The sequence below is a fragment of the Cyprinodon tularosa genome, unplaced genomic scaffold (genome assembly GCF_016077235.1).
Source record: "Cyprinodon tularosa strain WSP-4 unplaced genomic scaffold, ASM1607723v1 ctg681, whole genome shotgun sequence".
Taxonomy (NCBI): domain Eukaryota; kingdom Metazoa; phylum Chordata; class Actinopteri; order Cyprinodontiformes; family Cyprinodontidae; genus Cyprinodon; species Cyprinodon tularosa.
The window spans coordinates 33681-56390 of NW_024039431.1; the positions used below are offsets into that span (position 1 = coordinate 33681).

At 44.9% G+C, this 22710-nt stretch overlaps 1 protein-coding gene across 1 annotated transcript in view; it reads left to right on the forward strand.

Moving 5' to 3' along the window:
- The first annotated feature begins 7379 nt into the window (after positions 1–7379).
- Positions 7380–22710, forward strand: part of LOC119771615 (zinc finger protein GLI2-like) — a 77959-nt gene continuing 62628 nt past the window's right edge. The window contains exons 1-2 of the mRNA XM_038267708.1: positions 7380–7541; positions 20676–20788. Coding sequence (XP_038123636.1) covers positions 20689–20788 — 100 coding nt within the window. The 5' untranslated portion in view covers positions 7380–7541; positions 20676–20688. The remainder of the gene's footprint in view (positions 7542–20675; positions 20789–22710) is intronic.

Below are 22710 nucleotides of genomic sequence, written 5' to 3' on the forward strand. Positions count from 1 at the left end.
AGGTAGCTGAGAACCACGGACAGCCAGAACCGACCCGATGGGACCGCTCAGTGTGAGCCGACCTCCGCCGCTGAATCCCGCTCTGCTCTTGACATTCATCTCCTCTCAGATCACTTGAGCGTGACTTTCCCTCGCCTCGGCCCAGCGTGGAGCCCGAGGGGGGTCCTGGCCAACCGCACTGACATGCATTGTTGGCGTGTCAGCGCGTTCTGGAGAGGGCCACGTGCGTCCAGCCGTCTGGGATGAGAAAAACACGCCGCAGCGCCTGACGGCCTCAAAGAGACTTATCTGGGAGTCAGATTAGAGGCTTTGTGCGCGGAGTGACGTCTTGCTATTCTCAGAGGAATTAACATTTTTCCAGCTCTCTCACAGCGAGAACAGTTCTGCTCAAGGACACTTGAGCAAGAAAAATAGCAAAGGCTGAAGCATCTGCAGGATTATCCCTGAATGCAACAACTTTAGCCGTTAGCATCTAGCACGGCAGGGAGGAAAAGCTGCAGAGAGGAAACGAATAATTTCTGAGAATAAACCAGAAAACATTCCTCACCGTCTCCATGGACAGCTACCTGTTAGTAATCCCAGTCTAAACTGGTTCCCAGTTAGCATCCTGGTGGGGCTGCCTCTTCATGCAGATGATGGAGATCTGGTGCCTTCAAACCCTGAAGCTGAAGGTCTTATCTAGTCACCCAATGAAGCTCCGCCCCTTTTCTGAACAATCCAAAAATGGGAGGAGCCTGAAGGTACAGTCCTCCTGAGTTCTGGGTTCGGTTCGATTGATGTGACAGGAACATCTGGATGTAAGAGTAGAAAGGTGGATCCAGTTACTGATCTACAGAAATGTTCCCTAGATTGTATCCTGCTGACGTGCTAACAGTCCTTCACTGCAGCGTCTGGTTTTGTTGCTCTAATAATCGTTCAAACTAACTTCCTGGTTTTTCAGGGACTGAGCAACCAAAGCAAAGCTGCAGTAATTAAACCCTCAGACCACACAGGGAGCTACATCCACCGCTGGTTTCACCTTCACTCTACTTTTGATTTTCTTCTGTAGATCCATGAACAACTGAAAGACGCTAAGCTAACCAGAGACAAACCATTGGAGCAGCTGCTGTCAGTGAATGGATGACGGACGGCTGCATTAGTGAAGCAAAAACCTCCATCGTTTATTTCTCTTTTAAAAACACTGTTAGAGGCTTTTATTTTGAAAATATATGTCGGAACTGCAGAGGACAATCTGAGAAAACCGTTGGTCGGATATAATTTTTCCTCTATTGGGATAATTTTGTAGATCTGGAACTTTTATCCACTGGTTTCCTATTTTCTAATGATAAATAAATTGAGGATTTTCTTATGAAGAACCTGCTTCTAAAGCTGCATCATGTGACAAAATCTGCCTTAAATCCATAAAGTTTAAAGCAGTAAAGAAAAAAAAATCATTTTTGGCAAATCAAGAAAATTAAAAACAAAACAATTCATGTTTTTTTAATTAAAGATCTGATTCAATTTCTTCTGAAAAAAACAGCAGCTGATTTACTGACTCGACATAAAAAGCTTCATTTTCTGATGCTGAATATTTAAAAACATCTTTAAAAATACAGAAAAAATTAAAATACCAGGATAATGACGAACTATTGAAGTTTGCCTAAAGTCAAGAAGTTTGGATCAGCGATAGTTTTTAAAAAAATAAATACTTTAAGAATCTAATGAAACAGATCATTTGTTAAAATATTTAAGTTTTTCTAAAGAACATTTTTTTTTTATTTGATGATTTGATCATTTTAAAAAATGTAAAACCTAAAGTAAGCTTAAAGAAATAAAAAAGTAGCTTAACTCCCTTGTTATTTATAAAATGACTGATAACTTTAAATCTATGAACTGCATTCGCTTGTTTGTTCCAACGCATTTAAATGCCTGAAATGAATAAATAAATAAAAACAGTGAATAATCCTTCGTTTCTTCAGAGACATGAACTCTTCCAGCTTCTGACTGAACTCAATTGTTGGTTTTAGTGAAGAACCAAACATCGGACTGAGGAATGTCGCTGCTCTGCCTCTGCGTCTGTTTTCCTCTTTAAATCCGATAATAATCTGCTCTCCTGTATCGGGGTCACGAAGAAACGGGCGTCTAAATGAATTTAGAGGGGAAACCTGGGGGTCAGTGGGGGTTAAGTAGGGCGGCGTTGCTCATACGGTCAGCATATCTGATTTAATACGCATCAGAGGGGGGAGGTGGGGGGAGCAAATAAACTGAGCGGATATTAAAGGTCAAAGGTCAGGGAACACATGTTCCTCTGCTGCAGACGTGATGAAGACTTTAGCAGATGAAGGCAGAGGTGCAGATTTGGAGCCGATTCACCTCAAAACATCCCAGAATTTAAACTATTTTACTTTTTAAATCAGCTTTTTATTATTAAATCCTGATTTGGTTCAGATTGTCTGTTAGATACTTTAATCATTCCTCTTTGTTTTAAGCTAACAGTAGATTTTTAGGTGATAGTCACATTAAGCTAGCATGTTAGCTGCAGGTTAGCCTGATTCTTTCATAAAACTTATATAGTATTCTATAGAGATATAGCTGACAAAATAAAGAAAGACTGATCATATACGTTTCTAATAAAGCTCCGCCCCTTTTCCTCCCCCTCCAAAACTGGGAGGAGCCTAATTTTACAAGACAAGTTTAATCAGTTCTGACAGCGACACACAGAGCTTCAAGGGAAGTTAGCTGCTCACGCTAGCATTGCTATAGCCATTAGCAGAGCATGACATGAGCAATCAATAATACTTAATTTGTTTTGCCACTTGTGTCTTTGCTGTGTGTGTTTGTATATATATATATTCTGTATTTTTAAACAAGTTATTAATAGTTATATCTGGCTTTATTTTTTTTATATTTCACTGTAAAATTCTTACTGTTGTGTTTTTAGGTTTAGATCATTTTAAGGTCTGTCCAGGAAAAAACAGATGAAAAGTAGCCTTTTGGTTAATTCTGGTGCCTGTGAAATAAATAAATATATTTATACTTTGAACGTACTCAATTATTGGATGTCATGGTAACCAAACTGTCTGAGTCATCTCCTATTCAGCTGCTCCGAGTTTAATCGTGTGAAAATCATAATAAAATTAAAATGTTACTCAAATTATGTTTAAAGTGAAAGAAATTATTTGTGAAATAATCCTATCGACTGTGAGAAAACGGAAACTTTATTCTCATAATTTGGTCTACTGGCTTTTATTAAAAAAAAGAAAATCTTAATTGGTCTTAAGGAAAAGAAAAAAAAGGGTTAAGACTCTTTAATGTCAGGGTTTGGTTGAGGTTTGACGACCCCGATGCAGAGGCAGGTGAGTTCTTGAAGGCTTAATTGAAAAGACTTTGTACTCACAGGTAACTGAGGAAGGAATCCAAAAAATCATCTTAAAATGCAACACAAACCAGAACCATGGAGTCATCAGGGGAAACAAACGCTGGGAACCAGGAAAAGACGAGGAGAGACGAGGAACCAGCCCTGAGGAACTAAACGGAGAGAATTTATGGCTGACTGAACAAAGAGAGGATGAACGAGCTGATTGGGAGCAGGTGGGAACAGAGGACAACACCAGAGGGCAGCAGAGGGCAACAAATAAAACCTAAGAACTCAAATACGTCCAAAATCGCAACAAAAAAAGAAAAAAGAAAAACATGATTCGAACTGAAAACTCAATGAAAAATTAACAGAACCAACTCTGTGACATTTAATGATCCGTCTTTGTTAAACCATTAATGTTCCTAATTAAGGTCAATAAAATGCAGGTAGAAAGAAAGAATATTTCGATTTTTTTTAATCATATTTGTTGATGTATTCCAATAAAATATAGATTTAAACCCTGATCAGTCTGATTTCTTCCATTTTCCTCCCTGGAGACCGAAGGGTTTAATGAGGATCAGAGGCCCAGTGATTCTCAGGTACAACTTTTAAAACATTTTCAGTATTATAGCTGCTTGGGGCAGAGATGAGATCCACATGGCAACGCTTTAACCTTCAAATCCTGGTTTCTATTTTCCTTTCTTTAAATTATTTTATTAATTTTAGCTGAAGCTTTTAAGCAGAAACAAGAACATTGTTTTTTTCCACTATGCATCAAAATATGCCTCAAAATAACCCATGAAAATAAAACTACTGTGGAAAAATGTAGAGCTGAGATTCTCCCATTTCTCCAGGAGGGGGCAGCAGATACATCTTTATGCTTCATTTAGGTCTTAGAAAACCAAATGAATCAATAAAATACATCTAGTGGTAAATTAAACTAAAATTTAACAGATTTTAAGTTGCTCCCATATTTAATCATATTTGCTTAAATATTTTCTCTGCTTTAAACTTAGAACTTTTACCAAAGTTTTAAAGTTTGATCAATTTCTGAAAAAACTCAGCAAAGCATGAAGTCTAAAATTATCTCCTTATCTTTTTACCCGGTAGTTTAAATTTTACATTATTCTTTATATCTGTTATCTTTTAATACATTTCATTAAAGTGTTTAGTATTTATTTGCTGTCATGTAAACACTGTAATTTAAACCCACTCAAATGAGTTTGAATAAGATCCCATTGCGCAGCCATGCTTCTGTCTATAAAAAAGCATGGCTGCGCAATGGGATCTCCAGTGTCACCAATTGTAGCCAATCTTTACATGGAAGAAATGGAAAAGAGAGCTTTAGACACTTTCAATGGAATACCACCAAGCCACTGGTTTAGATACATGGATGACACTTTTATCAAAATCCAGCTAGAGGAAGTGGAAGATTTCACCAAACACATCAACTCTGTTGAACGTAACATCACCCTTTCTAGACTGTCTGGTGAGCATGGAAGGAGATGGAAGCCTAAACATTGAAGTGTATAGGAAACCTACTCACACAGACCAGTATCTTCTTTTTGACTCACACCACCCACTGGAACACAAACTCTCAGTCATCAGAACCTTACAACACCGGGCAGAACATGTCCCTACTAAAACAGATGGGAAGCAAAAAGAACAGAAACACATCAAAGATGCTCTCCGAAACTGTGGATATCCAAACTGGGTTTTTGTCAAATCAGCAAGGAAATCCAAAAGACACGCAACAGAAGACAGCGATGGGAAAATTAAACGCAAAAACATCACAATCCCTTATGTTGCTGGAGCGTCTGAAAAGCTCAAGAGGATTTTCTCCAAACACAAGATCCCAGTACATTTCAAGCCAAACCAAACCCTTAAACAGAGGCTAGTGCATCCGAAAGATAAAACCCCCAGACCGAATATGAGCGGAGTGGTATATGCTGTTCAGTGCAGCGAGGAATGCTCTGATCTTTATATTGGCGAAACAAAACAACCTCTCCACAGACGCATGGCCCAACACAGAAGAGCGGCCGCCTCTGGACAAGACTCCGCAGTACACCTACACCTTATGGACAAAGGACATTCTTTTGAGGACCAGAATGTCCATATTCTGGATAAAGAAAATAGGTGGTTTGAGAGGGGCGTGAAGGAAGCCATCTATGTTAAGAGAGAAAAACCTACTTTAAACAGAGGTGGTGGACTCAGATTCCAGCTTCCAAAAACATACAATTCAATCATAGACATGATCCCTTCCAGATATCAGCAAACCCCCCACCCCATCACAGAGGAACGAGGGACTCACCCGCCCCAGCCGGTGAACAATACCTCCTTAACGACCGACCCCTAGAATCATAGACAGGTTCAGGTATTACAGGCTAACGATGGAACTAAACGACCCATTCATCGGTTACCATTGCATGTTTCCAAGCGATACAAGGCCTTGTCCATATAAGACTCAAACTCACTGCGGATCCAGACATTTGAATTGAGAAAGCTTCCTGGAGAGGTGGAGAAACGTCTTCAGATCTTGGAAACCAAGTCCAGTGGATATTTTTTGAATTTAGTCATTCCTTTTTACGGAATGATTATGACCTGGATGACTGAGAACCTTCATCAGCATATAACAAAGAGAGGACTAATGAGCTGATTGGGAGCAGGTGGGAACAGAGGACAAGACTAGAGGGCAGCAGAGGGCAACAAAAAACCTAAGAACTCAAATACGTCCAGAAAACACAGCAAAATAGGAATTAAACCAATAAAAAATGGAGCAAGGAAAAACTGAATACTCAAAGGAAAACCGAACAGAACCATCAGACTGGAGATGCTTCTTTAACTGTTAATCACTTCCTGATCAGTGAGCCCAGAGGGGAGCAGCTGCCTTCTGTAACTCTGAGGAACTTCTCTGATCTGAGAAAGATTATAATTCCTATCAGAATCTGTTGTCGTGTCTCCTGGTTATTTACTATAGAGTTTTAGGGCCAGAGATTTTTTATTTATTCATTTATTTATTTTCATTTTGAGAATATAGTCGTAATATTATGTGAATTAAGTCATCATTCATCAACCCAAAGATTTCCTGATTTGTCAAACCGATGCTAAAGTATAACTTCCCATGATGCTCAACATTCCTCATTTAGGGAAGAAAGGGATTCTGGGAAGAGTTGGTATAAAATATGACTTGTTTCTCGTAATTTTAGGACTTTATTCTCATAATTTTATGATTTTATTCTCGAAATAGAAAGCAATTCTCTAGCTTTGCCTAATACTACATCGTAGTGATTTAATGCGTTATAAAGTGTTATTTAAAGTTTTCTTTTCAGGAAATCGATGCAGAGAGAAGGAGCTTGAAGGTGGAAACACAGATTTCTTCTTTAACTAATTAAACATGGAGAGTTTTTCTCCCTCATGAATCCAACCTAATAAACTTCTAAGTAAAATTTTTTCTAAACTGCTTCAAATTGCTAAACTATTTGTATTACTATCATATTTTAATCTCTTCTCGCTTTTATTTTCCTTCTATTTTACTGTTTAACTCACATAAAGCGCTGCAGAGAACAGCTGCAGTTCAGCCAGTCCTCCGCTAGAGGTCAGCGCTGCACAGGACTGAGAGGGGGGGCAGTGAGGATCCGCAAAGCAACCGACAGGAGGAAGTTTTCCAGGAAAGCAAACAGATCCAGTTGATCATCAGCTGCTCAGGTTCTAGATGAGCGGAGCTGAGAGGTCAAAGGTCAAAGATTCTGCTCTGATTTTCAGCTTTTTGCTCAATTTTCTCTAAATAACTTTAGAGGCTTTGATCTTTAGGAAACTGCCGGTAAAGAAGAAAACTGCATTTATTGGTCAGAGGAGGAGCAGGAGGAGGAGCGGGAGGAGGAGGAGGAGCAGCCCCGCATCCTGGAAGCTCCGCAGCAGCATCCCGGTGAAACTTTCTCCTCCTCTCTGCTCCAGTCTTCAAACTTTCCCTCCTCCTCCTGCTCCTCCTCCTCCTCCTCCCCCCCAGGCTGCGCGGAGCTGCGCCTCTCGGAACTTCTCCTCACTTTGCGTGTCTCTGCGCTGCGTGGAGGTGAAACTTTTCTCCCTTCAGCCGCCGCGCGCCGCGCGCCTCCGATGGCTTTCCACGTGCTTGGAGGCGCTTCTCCTCACTGAGAGCAAAGTTGAGGAGCTGAGGAGGAAGGAGTCAGAGAGAGGAGCGATCGGGGTGAGTCTGCAGACCATGTGCTGTTTGCTCTTTATTTCTATCACCTTTTTATAACAAATTTATTCAATTAAATTAAAATTTTAATCTATTTATGTTGGATCCATTTGAGAAAATGAGAAAAATTTATCCTTAAAAATCCATCAAATCTTTTCATATTTTTAAATTTAAAGGATAAATTTATTTTTTTCTTTGTCATTTATATTTCTGCTTATTTTAAATTAGCTGAAAATCTCCAACTGTTATAATAATTAAAACCTCCTTTATCTATTTTAACATTAATTCAGAATTGTTTTTGCAGCAGTTAATTAATCATCTTTTTGTATTAGATAAATCAGCATTTTTAAACCTTAAATCCGCAGAAGAAGAAGAAAGTAAATGTTTGCAGTTTTATTAAAAATGAAGCGCAGCCTCCTTCCTCTCCTTTCTGGCCTCACTCTGGATTTTTCTTTTTTGTTATTTCTGATCCTGAATGCTCTCTGCGTTCATTTGCATCAGAAGAAAAGTTTTAGTGCGTTTGCTTTTGTGCGGGATGAAGAGTTCCAGCAGTCAGGAGGAGGAGGAGGAGGAGGAGGAATAATGGGGCCCTCCACATTATTCACCGTGACATTCCCAAACCTGGGATGGGGATGTCACTTTCATCCTTCCCCCACGAGCGCCTGTCACTTTCACACATCCTGGCGGGAATTTCTGGGAAAATCACTGCAGAGTGTAATGAGTGAAAAAGAAAATAAAAGTCTGGAAACGATGGATCTACTGGGGGGGGCGTGGGGGAGCAGGCATGCAAGCCATGAAGGGGGGGGGGGATTTAAGAGAGTAAAACTCCCTGCTGTGAGGACTCAAAAGTCTCTTATCCCACAACACAACAAGTCCACAGCAATTACAGCTCAGCGTGGCCCCCGGGGGCCGCGGGTGCTTTCTGAGAAAAGGCCCCAAACCTGCTTCAACATTAACTAAACAAACCCGTTTAAATGTTTTTCACTTCTGGAACCAAACATCCTTTAAGTTTTTCATTTTAGGATTTTCGGCTGGTTTTCCAGCTGTCTGGGGGGGGGGGATGATTAAACGCTGCTGAGCTTCCAGGCTGCAGCTGCATCATCATTCAGTTATTCAGAGTTAGAAAATTAAAGCCGATTGTTTCCGGTTCTTCACTCTTTATAAGGAAATATCTTAAAAAATGTAAATTTCAGCCAATAGTTTTATTGGAATCCAGGTTAAAAATTAATATCAGTGGAATAACAAGAACTTCCCCGAATAGATTAAGAAAAATAACCAAAGTGCTTCTAGAAAAACACTCAGAGAGAAAGAAACACATTTTATTTTGTTCCAACATTAATGCTGATTCTGACAGTTTTTAGTTTATAAACATAAATAGAATTGTTAACGAGGCTTATTCACTTTTTAATTAGCTTTTTACCTTTTTTTCTTGAAAATCAATCAAGTCATTTCTTCTCCAGATAAGTGTTTTTGTTCTTGAATTGAGGAAATAAATGAGACATTTTGCCAAATGAACAAGATAATTTACATTTAAAATAAGGAAACACAATTACATCAAAGTGAATTTTATCTAAATATCTTATTTTAAGAGTAAAAATCCTCATTCCATTGGCAGATCATCTCATTTACCTGCTCAAATTAAGGGGAAATACATTTAATTTAAGAAATGTTTACTTGTTTCTACATCATTTTTTTTCAGGTAATATATCCTCAATCTTTGTTAAAATAAGTGAATTTTTTTCTTGAATTAAGCAGGTAAGTGAGACAGTTTACCGATGTGTCTTATTTCACGTGCATAATATCTTATTTTAGGAGTAAAATCTTCTATCAGCAGATCATCTCATTTAGCTGCTCAAATACTTTTAATTTAATACATTTTTACTTATTTTTAGATCGTTTTTTCAGTTTAATTGATCAAATGCTAAAATCAGACGTGCAGCCATGTAGCAGCATCTTTGCTGAATAGCTGGATATAGATCTAGTGCTTCTAGTTTCACTGAGGGACGGGGGGCTCCGTTTGTAAGGGGGGTGCAGGTGATCTAAAACGCTAACTTGTCCTTTAAAGGGTTAAATATCTTTGTTGAAGCTTCGTCAGGTTTAATCTGAGACGCTCTGATTGATGGAAACGTTAAAGAATAAAAACATTCTAGTTCTTTATATAAAATGATTTATTTTAATTTATTTTTAATTGTTAGACTGATTTAAATCAAAGCTTTAGTTGTAATTTAGTTATAATCACTACGGTATATTTCTGTGAAAATTTTATAAATTTCTCAAGATTTTTTGGTGATTTAATGAAAGTTTTAATTTTCTAAACAGGTTAGAAATGTTTTTATTTGTTAGTTGGATTTTTTTTTAATCGGAAGCGTGAGGAAAAAAATCGGGTTCCTGGGTCTGAACGGCGTCTCTCCTCTCGCTTCCTGTAGCCGGTTTGAACTCTGACCTCTGCGGCTGCTAATGTGTGACTGGATATCACTGGCGGCTCCAATAACCTCGGATCCTTTGGATGGGAACACGGGGCCGTGGAGCTGGGGGGCCGTGGGGCCGTGGTTAAGTGATGTCACGCGCGGGGATGAACATCCTCCTCCAGCAGATCCGCCATCAGCAGCAGTAATTAAACTGGATGAGAACAGATCTGAGTTCAGGGAAACCTCAGCAGAACTGACAGGAGGAATCAAAGGTTTGGGGAGGGGGGGCCCCCACTGGGGGTCCACTAGGGGCCCAATGGGGGACTGCAGTCCCTCCTCTGTGCCGTGTTGGGATCAGCTTTGATGGGGCTGTTAATTAACTCCTGAAGGGGCGGCGGGATCGCCACCGTCAGGCCGCTCTCTGATCTGAGGGAGCGGCGGCGGCGGCGATGGGAGGATCAGAGATCAGGGACGGTCTGAGGGGTCAGAGCCGCCGGCGACCCGGGCCTTTTCCCGCCCCCCCCTCTGGGACGGAGCGGACCTTTCAGACCCCCATAGGGTCACACCGAGGGGGGCGTTTATACGCTGCTCTAACGGTGTTTTAACGTCATAAAATCGGACAAATAAATAAAAAACATAAAAAAGTCTCTAAACTTCACACATTTAGAATAAAAAACTTATTGAGCAAAACTATAAAGCATATATAAAAAGCAAAATAAAATACGGCAAACTAACAGAACCGCAGCAATCAAGCTTTACCGAGTCGTTCCAAAACTATTCATTCATTTCCTGCTAGTTTGATGGATTAATTAGATTCACATGATTCTATTCTATTCAGTCTATTTCTATAGCTCCAATTCACATCATGTCATCTCAGGTCACTTTCCAGTTCACCAGATCATCCAGTCAGATTGATTCAAAGTTTTCTATCTAAGGAAAACCAGCTGATTGCATCGACTCATTGACTCTTCAGCAATCCCTCACACTAAGCATGCTTGTAGCGACAGTGGAGAGGAAAAGCTCCCTTTGAACAGGAAGAAACCTCCAGCAGAACCAGGCTCAGTGTGAGCGGCCATCTGCTGAGGAATTTTGACAACAGCAAGTCAAATGGTTACTAGCCAAGGACCAGCTAAGGCTCAACCACTGACCATCCAAGGATCATCCAAGGACCATACAAGGACCAGCCAATGACCAGCCAAGGACTAGCCAAGGACCAGCCAAGGACCATCCAAGGACCAGCCAATGACCAGCCAAGGACTAGCCAGGAACTAGCCAAGGACCATCCAAGGACCATCCAAGGACCATACAAGGACCAGCCAATGACCAGCCAAGGACTAGCCAAGGACAAGCCAAGGACCATCCAAGGACCAGCCAAAGACTAGCCAATGACCATCCAAGGACTAGCCAAGGACCAGCCAAGGACTAGCCAAGGACCAGCCAAGGCTCAACCACTAACCAGCCAATGACCATCCAAGGACCAGCCAAGGACTAGCCAATGACCATCCAAGGACTAGCCAAGGACCAACCAAGGACTAGCCAATGACCAGCCAAGGACCAGCCAATGACCAGCCAAAGACCAGCCAATGACCAGCCAAAGACTAGCCAATGACCAGCCAATGACCAGCCAATGACCAGCCAAAGACTAGCCAATGACCATCCAAGGACTAGCCAAGGACCAGCCAAGGACTAGCCAAGGACCAGCCAAGGCTCAACCACTAACCAGCCAATGACCATCCAAGGACCAGCCAAGGACTAGCCAATGACCATCCAAGGACTAGCCAAGGACCAACCAAGGACTAGCCAATGACCAGCCAAGGACCAGCCAATGACCATCCAAGGACCAGCCAAGGACCATCCAAGGACCAGCCAATGACCATCCAAGGACCAGCCAAGGACCATCCAAGGACCAGCCAATGACCAGCCAAAGACCAGCCAAGGACCATCCAAGGACCAGCCAAGGACCATCCAAGGACCAGCCAATGACCAGCCAAGGACTAGCCAGGAACTAGCCAAGGACCATCCAAGGACCATCCAAGGACCATACAAGGACCAGCCAATGACCAGCCAAGGACTAGCCAAGGACAAGCCAAGGACCATCCAAGGACCAGCCAATGACCAGCCAATGACCAGCCAAAGACTAGCCAATGACCATCCAAGGACTAGCCAAGGACCAGCCAAGGACTAGCCAAGGACCAGCCAAGGCTCAACCACTAACCAGCCAATGACTATCCAAGGACCAGCCAAGGACTAGCCAATGACCATCCAAGGACTAGCCAAGGACCAACCAAGGACTAGCCAATGACCAGCCAAGGACCAGCCAATGACCAGCCAAAGACCAGCCAATGACCAGCCAAAGACTAGCCAATGACCAGCCAATGACCAGCCAATGACCAGCCAAAGACTAGCCAATGACCATCCAAGGACTAGCCAAGGACCAGCCAAGGACTAGCCAAGGACCAGCCAAGGCTCAACCACTAACCAGCCAATGACCATCCAAGGACCAGCCAAGGACTAGCCAATGACCATCCAAGGACTAGCCAAGGACCAACCAAGGACTAGCCAATGACCAGCCAAGGACCAGCCAATGACCATCCAAGGACCAGCCAAGGACCATCCAAGGACCAGCCAATGACCATCCAAGGACCAGCCAAGGACCATCCAAGGACCAGCCAATGACCAGCCAAAGACCAGCCAAGGACCATCCAAGGACCAGCCAATGACCAGCCAATGACCAGCCAATGACCAGCCAAAGACTAGCCAATGACCATCCAAGGACTAGCCAAGGACCAGCCAAGGACTAGCCAAGGACCAGCCAAGGCTCAACCACTAACCAGCCAATGACCATCCAAGGACCAGCCAAGGACTAGCCAATGACCATCCAAGGACTAGCCAAGGACCAACCAAGGACTAGCCAATGACCAGCCAAGGACCAGCCAATGACCATCCAAGGACCAGCCAAGGACTAGCCAATGACCATCCAAGGACTAGCCAAGGACCAACCAAGGACTAGCCAAGGACCATCCAAGGACCAGCCAATGACCCATAAAGGAAAGTGGGTAGATGCTGAATGGCTACCACTGTAGCGCTCCACCTGAATAGCATTTAAAGCTTTAATTAAAGTATCGCGATCTTTCGTCTGGGATCCTGATGATCAAAGACGTTCATAAAGTTTTCATCCATGCTGTGACTTTAAGTGGCGAGTAGCAGTGGCGTCTGATGGAGGCTGGTTTCCCTCTCTGTACGTGAGGAGGTGGCTAATAATGATGAAGGAATGCCTGGAATGCCTTCCTGCAGCCACACAGGCCTGGCAGGAAGCTTTAGGCTACCTCAAAGAGAGGTCAAGGTCCGCTGAGGCCCACAGGTGGGCGGCGCTCATTCATTTCACCCCATAGGGGTCGGAGAGGGGGGGCTCTGAACCCACCCGTCACATCTGTTGGCCGTTGCAGAGGCCAGGAGGAGATCAGCCACAGGATATTGAACATCCAGGCTCATTCCTCTGAGGGAAATCAGCCTCTTCGTCTTCATGGAGGAGCTGAAAGCGTTGAAACTCCAGGCTGGATCCAGTTCTCCTGGGACTACCTCCCGGTTCCCCCCTGCGTTCTGTTTCTTCCAGCACATACATCAGGGACGTTGGGTCTCATTTGCTTTTCTTGAAGTTTAGAGGAACCCGTTGGTATAAATTCAGATGTCACCGTTAGCCTCTATTTGTGCCTCCTTGGCTCGTACAATAAACAACCCCGTCTCCACTTGAAGCCGCATTCTATTTTAGAGTAACCACCGACCCGGGCTGCTTTTACACCACGGCTATTATTCAAAGGGAGAATAGGTGCGAGGCCCCGCCATAAATTCCAGCAAGTGGTCCTTGGTAAGGGGGTGCCTCACCGAGGAATTGACTGCGTGCTCCGTGATTTTACTCGGCTATGCGGTGACCTTTCAGGCTTAGACAGAATCGTTTGTTTGCTTGACAAGAGCCGTTCTAAAAAACAGGGAGACACTTGCTGCCGGTTGTAGCCGTTGATGAGCCGAGGTCTGGTCTGTTACACCTGAGCACCTGACGGAGGGGATGTCGTCACCCTAACAGCTCTGATATCAGGAGCTGGTTGGATTTCATCACGGACACACATCCATGCTCCCTCTGAGCGTTAGCTGGTCTGTCATTAACATCACGTACGTTTTGGACCTTCAGCTACCTCAGATCAGCGCGTCCATCAAACCTACGGTTGAATCAGCGATCGGCTGCTTAATAATTCGGAATATGTTTCGTTTGATAAAGCAGCTCCGACCGCGCACCCGGGGGGGGCTACTTAAACATGCATTCATGCAGAAAAGTCTTAATGAACAGCTGAGAGGGTCGAAAGAAGAGAAGAAGAGACTGAAGTTGAGGCAAGTTTCTGTGAGCAGAAACATTCATTGACTTCGTCACAATGAGTCAGCAGAAAGAGGTGGGGGTGGGGGCTTATTGTAGAGCCCTTTGTCATCTGTTACCCCCAGATAAATGGATGTTAGGGTTTGTGAAAGGATCCTCAGTCAGCAGCAGGAGGCCTGGTTAATGCACTCAACTATTGACTTGCTAACCGGGTTGTTAGAAACTCCTGCTGGTTAGTTTATGGAGGTTTGAACAACCAAACAGGAACAGACCAGATGGAGCTACTATGAGGAAAAGCAGAGAGAGCAGAACGTTAGAGATTGAACTAACAGATTCTGCAGAGTGGGAGAATAGAGATAGAATGAAGCAGAATGATGAAAAAGGGGTCCCTATGTCCTCCAGCAGTCTAAGCCTATAGCAGCAGAACTATAGAGATAGATCAGGATAACCTGAGCCACTCTAACTAGAAGCTTTATCAAAAAGGAAAGTTTTAAGCCTAGCCTTAAAAGTAGACAGGGTGTCTGCCTCACGGACTAAAACTGGTAGTTGGTTCCACAGGAGAGGAGCCTGAGAACTAAAAGATCTGCCTCCCATTCTGCTTTCAGAATGGCTAAAGTTGGTTAGAGCTTTAGGAAACCAAGCGTCATAAAATGAGCCGTTGTTTCAGGCTGCAGGCAGCGCTCTGCTAAGCAGCAAACGTTAAGCCTGACTAATATTGATTTGCGAGGACAGATCAGAGAGCCGTAGGCGTGGAGGACGCCCATTATGGTCCTCGTATATCACCTCCACTAAAAGCGGCGTTTTGAATGCGTGCCTGCGTGCGGTGAAGGGCTTCCCAGGAGGCCGCGGCGCCGGGCGCTAACACCTGTTCCACCGATTCATCCTTCGGCTATAAAGACAACGGCAGGCAGGAGTGTCAGTCAGACGTTCTGCTTTGTTAGAGGCAGTAAAGATGGCTTCCAGTCACTCAGCAACTCAATGAACGGGGGTTCATCAAAGCTGGAAACCGTCAGCTGCTGAACTCTAGGCTGGTGGCGCTACTTGGGAGGGGAGAGGGGGAGGGGGGCAACTAGACCTGAGGTCTGGATGGAGCTCTGAGCTCCCTGAGCTTTACTTCAGATTAATAATTACATCAAATCAGGACAAGAGTAATGAATAAAAAGGCGAGGAAGTAATCACCCCCCTAAACCCGACAGGCAGGCAGCACCAGTGGTGCTCTGTGAGCGTTGACTTTGACTAGGCCGTTCTAAAGCAATCATTCTGATTCTTCTACTGTCCACATAAGATGCAGTAAAGCAGCCCACACCATCACACCACCACCTCCATGTTTGACAGTTTTATCGGGATTTAAAGCCTAAAGGTGTGAATTTTCAGTCCAAGGAGTAGAAACCTCCCCTGGCCAAAGGCGGAGCCTCCTGTTAGATCCAAACGCCAAATTAAAAATCTATAAAAATACCAAAATAAAACCCTTAAAAGTACAAAAGAAGAATTTATATTCAGTTAAATGTTATCTTGTTTTAAAATTTCCGCTCAGCTGGTCCTTGTTTTTAATGTCGGTGCATAAACTGCTTTTATTTTGAGGAAAACGGCTCCAAACTGGGATGTAATGGTATCGGACCAGTATGAGACCCAGCCTCGTGAGACCATCCTGATCTTGCGAGCTTTCAAGGTTTCACTCGCAGATCAGTCTGGAGACTCTCCGTTAAAGAAAATTTGGAGCCGTTCACCAAACGAACGTCCAATCAGCGTTGGCTTTGAGGCGGGTTGAGGTGTGACGCAACGAAAAGCGCGACAGTTCAGTCTAAAGAACATGGCGGCTTCAGCCGATGAAACTAGCATTAGCGTGGCTATCGAGCAAGTTATATCGGAATTACAGAGTATTTCTTCACTGAAAGAAGAGCAAAACACTGCTCTGGAGGCTTTTCTCAGAGGAAAATATGTTTTTGCTCTTCTCCCGACTGGTTTCGCCAAGAGTTTGATCTATCAATCGGCTCCTCTTCGTCGTCGCTCTGTTAGTACGTCATATGCTTCGTTGATCTGATTGGTTTATTTGGCCCGTCTATCACCAACATAGGCCAATCAGCTAACCAGCATTTTCCCCCCTTCCCAAAATTACTTCAACAGAAGGTTTTATGAGACCATGACACAATCCCAAACCCACCCCTAAACACTAACCCTCCCTTCCTGTGGAGGCAGTGTTGTCACCAGGGGGTGGCCACCTCATTGACCCCCCCACTGGCCAGTGTAAATTGCAGTTTCCCTAACCCTGAGTAGGTGTTTACGTAAGTCTTTCTACTTTAAGGATTTCTACTGGTAGATTTACCACAATATTAGATCCAAACCCTGAAATTATGGTCTGGATGTTCTGGGAGCTCTGGGAGGCTTTGGGTCAGACCAGTGATGCTTTCTGGTTCTCAGGCAGGAATCCGATCTGGTTGTCAAACTGAACCAGTTTTTACTGGTTTAGCCAGTGATTCCATGTCACATGTCCACATACGGAAAGCATGGTTTGGAGAATATGCAGTCATCCAGGTCAGAGTCACTCTAAAAAAAGTTAAAATCAATCCTCTGGACTTTGTTTCCAAGTTTGAAGACGTTTCGCTTCCCATCCAGGAAGATTTTTCATTTCAAAATGTCAGAAATAGTGTTTTAGCAGCTCAACAAAGCCTAGCTTTGGTTTAGAAACATGCAAATTGAACCTGAAAAATGGGTCCATCTCTTTGGAATGGGGGTCGTTTGGCTTCTTTGTTAGTCTGCAATGCCCCATACCTGTCTATGTCTCTAAAGGGGGGGTCGTTAGAGGGAATTGTTGGCCTGGCTAAATAGGTGAGGTCTTTTTCCCCCCTTACTTAGAACCATTTTTGTAAGTAAGGTGGAACGAACGCTGCCCAGATCAGAACTGGGCTGATTACCGCGCAATAAGGACCGTACGATGAACTGTTCTCTCTTTGCAAAGATAAAATAAAGCGCCGACTGAGTGAAATCCATTGATCTCTATTTATTTAACTAGGGTGAATACTGCTGAACACTTCCTAAAACTTTATCTTTTTATCTCTGTAATGGTAAAGAACCTTTAAAGGTTTAAAGTCTGATCCGTTGGTTATTTCTGACATTTTAAATTTAAGAATCTTCCTGGATGGGAAGAGAAACGTCTTCAAACTTGGAAACAGAGTCTTTTTTTACTTTTTTGGAAGAGTTTGGAGAATGTTTCTGTTTGAGATCATGAGTAATGCAGGAAAAACTACTTGAAGGTAGAAATAAAAACTTTCAAACCAGCTTTCATTTGTTGCAGCTGCAGAAAACATGAAAGAAAAACGATGAACTTCAGCTTAAAAAATCCAAACGATAATTTTCCAGGTTAGAAATCAGAAAATGCTTCAGTTCTTGGTTTTTTTTAAATGTTTCTAATTGCTTTATCTGCAGACTTTAGAGCAGAAGGCTTTGAAAGGAGAAACTTTAAAGATGCTCCTCCTTATCTCTACTTAGAGAGTCTTCATTTCCCTCCCAGCTTTGAAGATCAAGTCGTATTGTTCTAACCATTCAGGCCCCAAAGCCTCCCTGAATGGCGGCGTGGAAAGGTCAACAGCCAAATAAACTTTGATGACATGCAGCCAGGACCCCCACCTCCTTATCCCCCGTCCCCTTTAACCCCTGTAACCCCCCCCCCCGCCGCTCCCCCTGCAGCGGATTGAGCTGTGAGGGGCGGCGCTTGCAGCAGGAGAGCAAACTGCACAACAAGGTTTGCGGTTTGTGAGCAAATCCTCCGACATGTTTGCTCAGCCCTCCAGGATAATCTCCCAGATTCCTGCAGAGTGAAGAGGTGCCAGCGGGCCGCGTGCCAGGCGGGAACCGCACCGAGGTTTCAGGTTCACGCCAAGTTTATGTAAATACAGAAACCACGCTCACGCCACAGACGCTCAGCCCGTTCTGATGATCTGATGAAAAGGAAGATCTAGTCTCAGTTTTAATCGTTTTAATCTGGTTGTTCCAGATCAGATTTATGGGGATTTAAAGCCTGAAGGTGCGAGTTTCTGGTCCAGGAAGTAGAAACCTGCCCTGGCTAAAGGCAGAACCTTCTGCTGGATCCAAAATTAAAAAATCTATAGAAATGCTAAAATAAAACCATTAAAAGTACAAAGAAGAATTTATATTCAGTTACATTTTATCTTGTTTTAAATTTTACGCTTAGCTGGTCCTTGGATGGTCCTTGGATGGTCCTTGGATGGTCCTTGGCTGGTCCTTGGCTGGTCCTTGGATGGTCCTTTCGTCTGTGCTTGGCTGGTCCTTGGCTAGTCCTTGGCTGGTCCTTGGATGGTCCTTGGCTAGTCCTTGGCTGGTCCTTGGATGGTCCTTGGTGGGTTTCTTGGCTGGTCCTTGGCTGGTCCTTGGCTGGTCCTTGGCTGGTCCTTGGATGGTCCTTTCGTCTGTGCTTGGCTGGTCCTTGGCTAGTCCTTGGCTGGTCCTTGGCTGGTCCTTGGCTGGTCCTTGGATGGTCCTTGGTGGGTTTCTTGGCTGGTCCTTGGCTGGTCCTTGGTGGGTGCTTGGCTGGTCCCTGCCTAGTCCTTGGCTGGTCCTTGGCTGGTCCTTGGCTGGTCCTTGGCTGGTCCTTGGTTGGTCCTTGGCTGGTCCTTGGTTGGTCCTTGGCTGGTCCTTGGCTGGTCCTTGTCTGGTCCTTTTGTCGGTCCTTGGCACGTCCTTGGCTGGTCCTTGGCTGGTCCTTGGCTAGTCCTTGACTGGTCCTTGGCTGGTCCTTGGTTGGTCCTTGGCTGGTCCTTTCGTCGGTCCTTGGCACGTCCTTGGCTGGTCCTTGGTGGGTGCTTGGCTGGTCCCTGCCTAGTCCTTGGCTGGTCCTTGGCTGGTCCTTTCGCCGGTCCTTGGCTAGTCCTTGGATGGTCCTTGGCTGGTCCTTGGCTGGTCCCTGCCTAGTCCTTGGTGGGTGCTTGGCTGGTCCCTGCCTAGTCCTTGGCTGGTCCTTGGCTGGTCCTTGGCTGGTCCCTGCCTAGTCCTTGGTGGGTGCTTGGCTGGTCCCTGCCTAGTCCTTGGCTGGTCCTTGGCTGGTCCCTGCCTAGTCCTTGGTGGGTGCTTGGCTGGTCCCTGCCTAGTCCTTGGCTGGTCCTTGGCTGGTCCTTTCGCCGGTCCTTGGCTAGTCCTTGGATGGTCCTTGGCTGGTCCTTGGCTGGTCCTTGGCTGGTCCCTGCCTAGTCCTTGGCTGGTCCCTGCCTAGTCCTTGGCTGGTCCTTGGCTGGTCCTTTCGCCGGTCCTTGGCTAGTCCTTGGATGGTCCTTGGCTGGTCCTTGGTGGGTGCTTGGCTGGTCCCTGCCTAGTCCTTGGCTGGTCCTTGGCTGGTCCTTGGCTAGTCCTTGGCTGGTCCGTGGCTGGTCCTTGGCTAGTCCTTGGCTAGTCCTTGGATGGTCCTTGGCTGGACTTTGGCTGGTCCTTGGCTAGTCCTTGGCTAGTCCTTGGCTGGTCCCTGCCTAGTCCTTGGCTGGTCCTTGGCTGGTCCTTGGCTAGTCCTTGGCTAGTCCTTGGATGGTCCTTGGCTGGACTTTGGCTGGTCATTGGATGGTCTTTGGCTGTTTTTAATAAACTGCCTTTACTGTGAGGCAAATGGCTCCAAACTGGGATGTAATGGTAATAGACCAGTATGAAACCCTAACCAGTCCTAAACACTAAAGTCTGGTTTATGCTCAGAAACCAGGTGGTCTGCACCCCCCTCCCCCCGCCTCCTTCTTGTAGATGATTTCACACCTTTGTCTTTACCGCTACTTCTAGCTGCAGCTCTTTTAAAGCATTTTACCGCCCCCTAAAGGACTGGAGGGAGAAATTTAGCGTCTTACTATTAAATATAGCATGATAAGAATCTGCACCTCTGCGATTTGAAAATTGCATTTTGGTAAACAGCAATCATATTTCAAATGTAATTATTGCCCAGTCCTAGGTGTCACTGTGTGGCTATAGATAGGACTACTGTCCTTTATTCTCGTTTACACCCCCACCTTCAATCAATGCGCCTTCCACAGCTGCCAGTGGGACTTTATTGGGAGTGACACTTGATGGTTAAAGGGTTAGTCGTTAGGGTTAGTTCTGCTGAATCGTCGACCATGATCCCCCCACAGCGCCCCCTCTGGCCACCTTAGCTGCACGTCTTTTCTGCCGTTAGGCAGGCGGCGTTTTTACAGTGTTTCACAGCAGGAAATATTTACACATAATTCACTTCTTCTGTGTTTAGTTGACGTCTGTTAGCCAGCGGTTTACAGCAATAGGTCGGGGAGGGGCAGCCCGTTACTCTATGCTCCAGAGAAACAGAATTTTATGTCCTCCTCAGAGCGCTCGGCTTTAACGGCCTATCTTCTTCTCCTCTCACAGCGCCGAACCGGCCATGGAGACCCCGTCACCGAGAGCTACGGAGAAGAAGGACAAAATGGACGGCAGCAGCTTCAGCGACGTCCCAAAGAAGGCCTCGCCCTCCGAAACCAGAGGTAACCTGATGTTTAAAAGTTTCTGCAGACCCCCGGACGGACGCTTCGGGTCCGTCCGGGGGTCTGCCCGCTGTGACCTGTTTGACAATGAGTCCAGGTCTCACAGGTGCTCAGTCAGGGGGCAAAAGGGGGAGGGACTATGAAATATACATGTCAAAGAAGGTGTGCCGTCCAGGGAGCCAGGTCCCAGCTCTCCTCGGGCCTGATGAGAGACCCTCAGCAGTCAGAGGTGACTCACCGTAGGCGTCTGCCAGGAATCCTAATGGAGCCGGAGCCATGAAAGAATCATGAATGCAGATGGAACCAGTGCGAAGGCTGGGCGTCGTTCCGGTGCCGTTCGAGCGCCTAAACGGCGTGCAGCAGAAAACACGGCGTGACAGCAGAGCAGGGGGGTCGGAGCAGGTGAGGTTTGGTGTTGTTGAACTAAATGCAGAGTAGCAGTGATCCTCACTGGCTGGCAGGAAGAGAGAATACATGTTTAAAAGATGTCCGCCAGCGTGTGATGAAAGCCGGGCATAATGAGGCTGAAAGACCTTGTTCTTACCTCCAGAGTATAGAGAAGAAAAAGCAGGGAAAGCGTCTGGGGTCTGATGGAGCCGAGGACGACACGGCGCTTCAAAAACCCACAGAGATGCAAGCTGATGGGCCTCTTTGACATGCAAATTAAACGTGTGATTTAGTGACATTTTTACTCATTCATGGAGGACTTGGTGGCCTGCCATTACAAAGAAACGCTCATTAATTGGTAAAGAGGAGACGGCCTCGTTCCAAAGGAGCAGCAGAGTTTGCAAAAAAACTCACAGGCGTCAACTTTTAGCTTGTAGGAGAAGATTTCTGACCAAAACTAACCGTTTTATCGCTTCTTACCCAGAAATGTCTCCAAGAAAGTCAAAGAAATAACATATAAATACCAGAGGAAGCTTTCATGTGACCGTTGCCGTTATGGAGAGAGCAGAGCTGTAGGAAAGTCTGATCAGAACTTCCACCGTCCGCTTCCTGGTCTTTGGCTCCAGGCAACCAACGTTTGCAGATGATCTGAAGCTCTGCAGCAATACAACAGGAATCACTCAGAGCGGCCTAATCAAAGTCTGTCAGGGGTTTTAAACCCCAAAAAAGTCCAAATGGACCCGGTTCGACCCGAGTGGACCAAAATGGATCAGAATGGACCAAGATAGACCAATTTGGACCAAGATGGAGCAAATTGGACCAAAATGTACCAGGTTGGACCAAGATAGACCAGATTGGACCAAAATGGACCAGGTTGGACCGAGATGGAGTAGGTTGGACCAAGATGGAGCAAATTGGACCAAAATAGACCAGATTGGACCAAAATGGACCAGGTTGGACCGAGATGGAGCAAATTGGTCCAAAATAGACCAGGTTGGACCAACATGGACCAGCTTGGACCAAGATAGACCAGATTGGACCAAAATGGACCAGGTTGGACCAAAATGGACCAGGTTGGACCGAGATGGAGCAAATTGGACCAATATGGACCAGGTTGGACCAATATGGACACTGGCAGATTGTTTGGAAGTTTATCCCCCATTTAACATCTAAATAAACTCATCCTGTGTGTTTAATCTGTTGATCTTTGGTCTGAGTGTTGGAGATGAAACATCTGAGCCTGATTCTGAAGACAAACACGTCTACTGGGTTTTTTTTTGGTTGAACAGCTTTATGTTTCCTCACTTTCAGCTCGAAGCTGCAGAGTTTTCCTTTGCTCAGTCAGAAGGCGTTTGATCTGGAGGGAACGGTTCCCTTCACTTGGTTCTGCTGTGGTTCTGATGGACCGCTCCTATCGTTCATTTCACTGGAGGCAAAGGAAAAGCGACTATAGTTAGAACCACGATGCGACCACAATCCAATTATGATGCAGACAAGATAACAGATTATTTATTTTATTAAAAGCCTCAAATATC